The 7,026-nt window shown below is 58.0% G+C and overlaps 2 protein-coding genes across 2 annotated transcripts in view; both read right to left on the bottom strand.

Moving 5' to 3' along the window:
• Window positions 1-5,942, bottom strand: part of TBX10 (T-box transcription factor 10) — a 9,229-nt gene extending 3,287 nt beyond the window's left edge. The window contains 3 exon segments of the mRNA XM_007450453.1: window positions 33-300; window positions 4,957-5,052; window positions 5,885-5,942. Of these exon segments, the coding sequence (XP_007450515.1) occupies window positions 33-300; window positions 4,957-5,052; window positions 5,885-5,942 (422 nt within the window).
• A 175-nt stretch (window positions 5,943-6,117) lies between these two features.
• ACY3 (aminoacylase 3) overlaps window positions 6,118-7,026 on the bottom strand; it is a 2,330-nt gene continuing 1,421 nt past the window's right edge. The window contains 2 exon segments of the mRNA XM_007450452.1: window positions 6,118-6,285; window positions 6,446-6,509. Of these exon segments, the coding sequence (XP_007450514.1) occupies window positions 6,118-6,285; window positions 6,446-6,509 (232 nt within the window).

The following is a 7,026-nucleotide window of genomic DNA, read 5'->3' as shown; positions in this document are numbered from 1 at the left end:
CGCCCCACCCCCACCCCCGCCACTGCTCATACCTGCCCGCCTTGGTGACAATCATCTCTGTGCCCAGCTGGTTGAATTCCTCCCATGGAGCCTTCATCTCCAGCTGAACCGTCACACCAGACACACGTGGGTTCTTGGGGCCCTGCTCTGTGGGCTCAGCCATGGCTTGGGCCCCTGTGGAGCTGGTGGAAGGGCCTGATGGTAACAGGGAGTCCAGCTGGGGCTCCCAGCTGGAGCTCGTCATGGGCAAAGGGTAGGTCTCCGATGGGGCAGATACCCCGAGTCCGGCAGAGAGGAAGGCTGGAGAGGGAGGACAGAGTGTGGGCTCCTGTTCACCTCACCCACCCCAACTCCACCCAGCCAGACTTCATCTTTCAGGCTGCACCTAGATGCCTCTTCTTCCAGGAAGCTCTCCCTGACTGCCAGGCCTGTTTTCCCACAGGATCCCCAACTCGGCATCACTTCATGAGGTAAATGCTCACTTAAAGCTCCTGGAGACCAGAGACAGGACCTGTCAGGCTCCCCAGGGAATCTTTGAGCCATCAAGAGGCTGAGTGGCCTTGAGCAAATTGTTTCACCTCCCGGAGCCTCCGTTTCCACATCTGTCACAAACGGTTCTTAATATCTGCCTTATAGGGCTGGTGTGAGGATTTGTGAGGACACACACGAGCCTGGCACACAGTAGGCCCTTCATAAAGGACATCTGTTATGGATGACGCGACACGTGGGGTCGTGGGGGTGGGGGGTCTTTCTCAACTCTGGGGAGACCTGGCTGCCTCGTGCTGCTTAAGGAATACTGAGCTGAAGGAGATCCCCGAATTACCACGAACAACTCTTACCCATCTCTGACCCCCAAAACTGGCCCAAATCCTGCCTCCAGAAGCTGGTTCTAACATCTTTCTGCTCTGGCCTCCTCACTTTTTTCTAAGGAGCCCACCTTTTGATCTGCAGTCCTGGCACAAGTCTCGGCCAAAAGCTTTGCCACAGCTCCACCCTTCTGATTAAAAAAAAAAACCTATTGATACAATGAGATACTACTTTACAGCCACAGGGATGGCTAATACCAAAATCCAAAACAATAACAAAAACAAGAAATGAGACATTACAAGTGTTGGCAGGGTTGTGGAGAAATTGGAACTCTTGTGCGTGGCTGGTAGAATCTCAAATGGTGTAAACCCTGTGGAAAACAGTTGACAGTCCTTCCAAATACTAAAGATAGAATTACCATATGATCTGGCAGTTTCACTCCTAGGTATAAACCCCAAAGAATCCAGAGCAGGGACCCGAACAGATATGTGTACATCGGTGTTCATAGCAGCATTGTTCACAATAGCTAAAATGTGGAAGAAACCCTGGTGTCCATCGATGGATGAATGGATAAGCAGAATGTGTCTATACAGACAATGGAATATTATTCAGCCTTTAAAAGGAAGGAAATTGTGCCACAGGCTACAACGTGGATGAGCCTTGAGGATGTTATGCTAAGTGAAACAAGTCAGTCACAAAAATACTGTGTGATTCCACTCATGAGAGGTGCCTAAAGGAGTCAAATTCATAGACAGAAAGTAGGAAGGTGGTTGCTAGGGACAGGGGGAGGGGAAGGGGAGTTAATGTTTAATGGGGACAGAGTTTCAGTTTTGCAAGATGCAAAAAGTTCTGGAGATGGATGGTGGTGTTGGTTGCACAACAGTATGAATGTACTTAATGCCACTGAACACTTAAAGATGGTTAAAATGATAATTTTTATGTTTTGTATATTTTAACACAATTACAATTTTAAAACTAGGAAAAATATCCTGAAAAACAAACTGTTAGTTTCTAGCAGCCCCATAAGGGGCTGAGGACCTGGCAAAACCATGAGATCCTCTAGGCAGAGGTAGAATTTTGTTGTTGAATGGATGGATGCATAGACGGATAAACAGATGGGTAGACGGAGGTTCCTGGGATGGTATAGCGTGTGATGTGCTGGCCAGAGTCAGTGCACAGTAGGTGCCTGGTGAGAGTGTGGGGCTCCGGGCCCATGGCCCCATCCTTAGCAGCCCTGAGAGCCACGTGTGAGAAGTGGCACCTCACTAAAGCCCCTGGGAGTTCTGTAGTCTGGAGGTGGGTGGGTCTCACTGGGGCATGAGGGGCATGAAGGGTGGATGGGCTAATGTCCCCCACCATCTAGACCAGGCCATTACATGGGCACCTGCCCATCACCCAGCTGTCCTGCTGGAGCACGTACATCATCCAGGTAACCGATGCCAGCCCCCAGGGTCCATGGTGATGCGTCCCAAGTCGGGGAGGCTCATGGCTTTGCTGGTCCTGGGGGCTTCACAGGCTGGTTACTGGCTTCCAAGTGTTCTACAAGCCTACACCCTGCCCATCCCAGTCAATGTGCCACCCCTGAGCACCCTCAATAACTCTGGGCAGGGGCCTGTCCTCTGCCCAGCTCCTCTAAAAGCCAGCACCTCTTGGAGTCAGGAGTTGACAGTTTCCCACCGGCATGAAGTCAGGTTTGGAGGGGAAGTTAGAGGTTCCTTGTCCAGCCCCCCCGAACCTTGATCCTCACGGGGTGAGGCCCAGAGAGGGGTGGAGCCAGGACCACGCTCACCAACGTCTGATAAGGCTTTCATCTCCCAGAAATGGCTGTGTCTCCCTACCTGTCAGCACCCCTATATTTGCACTTGGGTGGCTGTGAGCCCATTGACCCTGCCCTGGGGGATCTGAGGCCTCAGCCTGGGGTGCCCCTGCCCCATGCTCTTGCCCAGGCCCTGGGTCCAGTGGCGTTTCCTTGGTCCCCACGCCCAGTCCATGCCCCCCACCCCACTCACCCCAGAGCCTGAGCCCACCCATGGGGCTCTCTTGGCCGCCTGCCCCTTACCTGCCATGGGGACAGCCCGGACTTCCGGCTCCTGGAGAAGGGCGGCTTAGCTGGGGTCCCTGCGTGTCCCGCCTCTGGTCAGTGTCTCCTGGTCTCCTGGTCCATTCAGCAGCACGGCTCAGCTCTCGGGCCCTCACTCAGTCCCCAGTCTCCTGGCAGGACTGGCCTTCCCTCCTCGATCGCCCAGGTCTTGGTTCTCCACCCAAGCCAGGCACCTGGTCTCTGCAGGCAGGACCCTGGCTCTGGGGTGTGCAGAGCCCCTTCTCCAAGCCACCTTTGCACTGGACTGTGCAAGGGGACCCCGGCTGGGCTGGTGCAGCTCCAGGCGCGATGCCGTGGGGGAGGAGGGCAGGTGGGAAGGCTCTGACGTGGCAAAGCCTCCTCTCCCTCTCCCGGTCCACCCTCCCGGCTTCCTCCCTTCCCCAGCTAGGAGCTCCCCAATCATTCCTGATCAATGGGCCCAGACACAGGGTAGGGGCCCATCTCGAGGACAGGCTGGGTGATCTGCAGGGGCCCACGCCTGGTTGACTGGAGGGGCCGGGGCTGACAGGGCCTCGGGGAGGTCAGGGGGCTGCGGTGGTGGCAGGAGCATGGAGGGCTGAATGGCAGCGGCAAAGCTCTCTCCCCAGGACCCAGACACCTGACCTGGGGCTGCTGGTGTGGAATCACCAGGGAGCTTGAGCAGGAAAGGCAAGGGGGCAGCAGCCGCGAGTACCAGCAGAGGCAGAGCCCCAGGTCTGGATGGCAGGAAGCCAGGTCCTCCTGACCGCTCGGCCCGATGAGCTATGCAACGCTGGCAGGACCATGACATCTCCGTGCCTCAGTTTCCCCAACTGAATTAAGTGCATAATCGCTTCTGCCTGGGATGGGCTGGCCCAGCCTGGGGGGCAGTAAGCTGTCCCCATCCTGGTTGACGGTGCCTACACAGTCCCCACAGCGGGGGGCCGCTGGCCCAGGTCAGAGGCCTCTGGGGCATGTCCTGACCAGACACCTTCCCCAGGCGGCCCCTGCCTGTCTGGGGCTGGGCATTCAGGGAACACACAGATCTCCAGTCAGGAAGGCAGAGGAGGGAGGTTCCCCGAAGCTGGTGTCCGCCATGTGGTGCAAGGAGGGTCATCGGGCTAGACCCCGGTTAGCCCACTACAGGAGGGAGCATCGCAGGCTAGCCCCCAGGCCGGAGCACTAGGTGAGAGCACACTGAGCTGGGCATGCTCGACTGGGGTCCCCAAAGGCGGCTGGACCCCCGCACCTCCTCCAGAGTCTGGCACTGGGAACAAGGGATTGGCAGAGGACATACCTAACGGGGGGCAGAGAGGGGCTGCCCCTCTTGAGCGTGACACCCTGGCCCCTCCCAGAGCCACGTGTCGCATGTGGGGGGCAGACCTCTCCTCCCTTCAGCTCAGGGAGGCCTGCTGCTTCCACCCACTGTGCCCCCGGCCCCTGCCCGCCAGGCTGGGAGGAATCCCTCGGGGAGAGCGTGGACCGAGCCCTGGCATAGACCCACGGCCAGCTCTGGGAGGAAGGCTGCACCTGCACTGGGGTCTGCTGCTGGGCAAGATGGGGCAGAGCTCTCTGCGCCTGTGATGGAGGCTCCCAGCAGCTCCCAGGTGCCACCCTGTCCCAAGATGCACAGTGGGGCAGGTGAGAAATAAGCAGGTGATGGAGGGGTTTGGGGGATCTGCACCAGTCCTAGTGGCTCCCCCTCAGCCTGGACTCCCGGGGGTCTGGGGTTCTGCTGGCTCCTGATGTGTGTGTGTGCTTGCACATGCCTTTGGTCCGTGTGATGGGACACCCCCCCATACACACACATGCTCATGCGTACGTGGGCACACTCACATGTCAGCCCAAATGCATAAACGAACTCAAGACCTGATGACCTGCCACCACTCCTGTGCAAATGTGCACAAGCTCCTCTTACACACACACACACAAACACATACACACCAGGCACACAGGCAAGCTTCCCTTTACAGCCTCCTCCCCGGCCAGTCTGCCCTTCTTGCCAGGGGCACTTGCTGGCCCCCCACCTCCTCATCCATCTTGCCTGCCAGTCTGTCCCTGGTGCCCCCATATCCTTCCCACCTTCTCACCTCGCTGCTCAATAGCAGAAGTCAGCATGGCAGCTGTGCCCGCGGGCAGATGGCTGAGCCAGGCGGCGGGGGTGTAGAGGGGCCAGAGAGTGATGCCTGGAGAGGACGGGGCTCTGGGCTCCACCAGCCCCACTGTCAGGCAGGAGCGATGCTCTCAACATGGGGGCGGGGTGGGGTGCGGGCCCAGGGGGTGGAGCGTGGAAAGTGTGAGGCTGTGTCCAGGCGTCATCCCACCCCATCCAGTTCAGCCCTGCTGTGGACACCCTGCAGATAGTGCCTGGGGCAGGGCTGAGGGGACCCCAGCCGCAGACCCTGTGCCCGCTCCCTCCCCGACGCTGACTTCTGTCCTGGGTGGTGCAGGAGACCTCCACCTGCCCTACCTGCCCTACCTGCACCTCCTCCCTGCATCCCTGTGCCTGGACGGCTGTCCTGGGTGGGGAGAGCCTTGTCGACCTGCACCCCTTCCCCAGCCTTGACGCCCCCTGAGCCCCCATGAGCCCTGAGCTCATTACACACCTGGAAATGCACATCTGGGCTGTGCCACCAGCCACATATGGATCCCCCTGGAAGAATGCCCAAGGTACTGAGGCTCTCAGAAACACATGTGTGTGCAGACACACACACACACACACACACAACCACGGGGCACCTGGGGCAGGCACATGCCTGGACACCCACACACATGGGCACACAGAGATCGACTTTCTGGCCCTGGGAATGCAGAGGGGTTGGAGCCCTCCTCTGGGTCATGGCCTCCTCTGGAAGCCCCTCTGCTGGCCCCAGGACAGTCTTTCTTCTCCAAGTCCCCCCAACACACACACACACTATGGGATCTTCCCCCTGGGCACTGATGAAAAAGCCTGGGCACAGAGACAGCCACCCCCGGCCCCAATACACACAGAATGTCCAAGACCACCCTAAGCCATACCTGCCCCAGATCCTGAGGTCACAGAGAGGGGCCATGCAGGTGAGAGGTCATGAACCATGGACCCCTGGACATCTTCCATTTTATAGAATGGGAAACTGAGGCAGGGAGGTGTGGGGATATGGCAAGAAACATGGTACACAGTGGGTGGCAAAGGGAGGGCCCTGGGCTCGAGATTGTGCCTCATGACCCACTGTTCAGAAGGGAGGGCTGATGCCAGGCAGGTGTGGCCTGGATCAGGGACCCTGGCAGGGTGGAGGCCAGTGCGGGCAGGGCAGGCACGGGAACGTGAGCTTCTCAGTCTGGAGGAAGGCAATGCCCTCCTCGTAGTAGGCAAGCTCGTTGATGAACACAGCGTCCATGGTGGACTCCCCCTCATAGCGCACGTCCTCACTGCTGAACATCTGGAAGATGGGTGCGCCAGGCCGCAGTGGCTCGAACTCTCAGTCCTGGGAGAAGAGCCAAGGACCAAGGTTGCTGGGGCTGACCTCTGCCCTGGCCTCAGTGCGGGCCACCCCAGCAGGGACTGCCTAAGAGATGCTGCTCACTTATGGCCCTGCCCACTTGCTCCTTCACTTCCTCGATCAATGCAACAGGGTGTCTGCTGAGATGCCAACTGGCTCTGTGTCTAGAAATGGAGACACCAGTCGCCTTAGAAAGGCACTTGTCATTGTGGAAGTGTACCCTAGTGGTTACGGGCACAGATAGTGAGGCCTGCGTTCAAAGCCTTGCTAGCTGTGTGACCTTGAGCAAGTCACTTAACCTCTCTGTTCCTCAGCTTCCCCATCTGTAAAATAGGGATTATTCTATCTCCTCCTATTATCCTGAAGTCTAAATTAAACAGCTAATAGTGCTTAAAACAGTGCCTGACACATAGTGAATATAATATAAAAATTTATTAAATAAATTTTTAAATTGTTGGAGAAATCACTCAAAATGACTATTAGGGCTTCCCTGGTGGCGCAGTGGTTGGGAGTCTGCCTGCCGATGCAGGGGACACGGGTGCGTGCCCCGGTCCGGGAGGATCCCGCGTGCCACGGAGCGGCTGGGCCCGTGGGCCGTGGCCGCTGGGCCTGCGCGTCCGGAGCCTGTGCTCCGCAGCGGGAGGGGCCCCAGCGGTGAGAGGCCCACGTACTGCAAAAAAA

Source organism: Lipotes vexillifer, unplaced genomic scaffold (genome assembly GCF_000442215.2).
Source record: "Lipotes vexillifer unplaced genomic scaffold, Lipotes_vexillifer_v1.1 scaffold1477, whole genome shotgun sequence".
Taxonomy (NCBI): Eukaryota; Metazoa; Chordata; class Mammalia; order Artiodactyla; family Lipotidae; genus Lipotes; species Lipotes vexillifer.
This window is presented reverse-complemented; position numbering and strand designations above follow the sequence as displayed.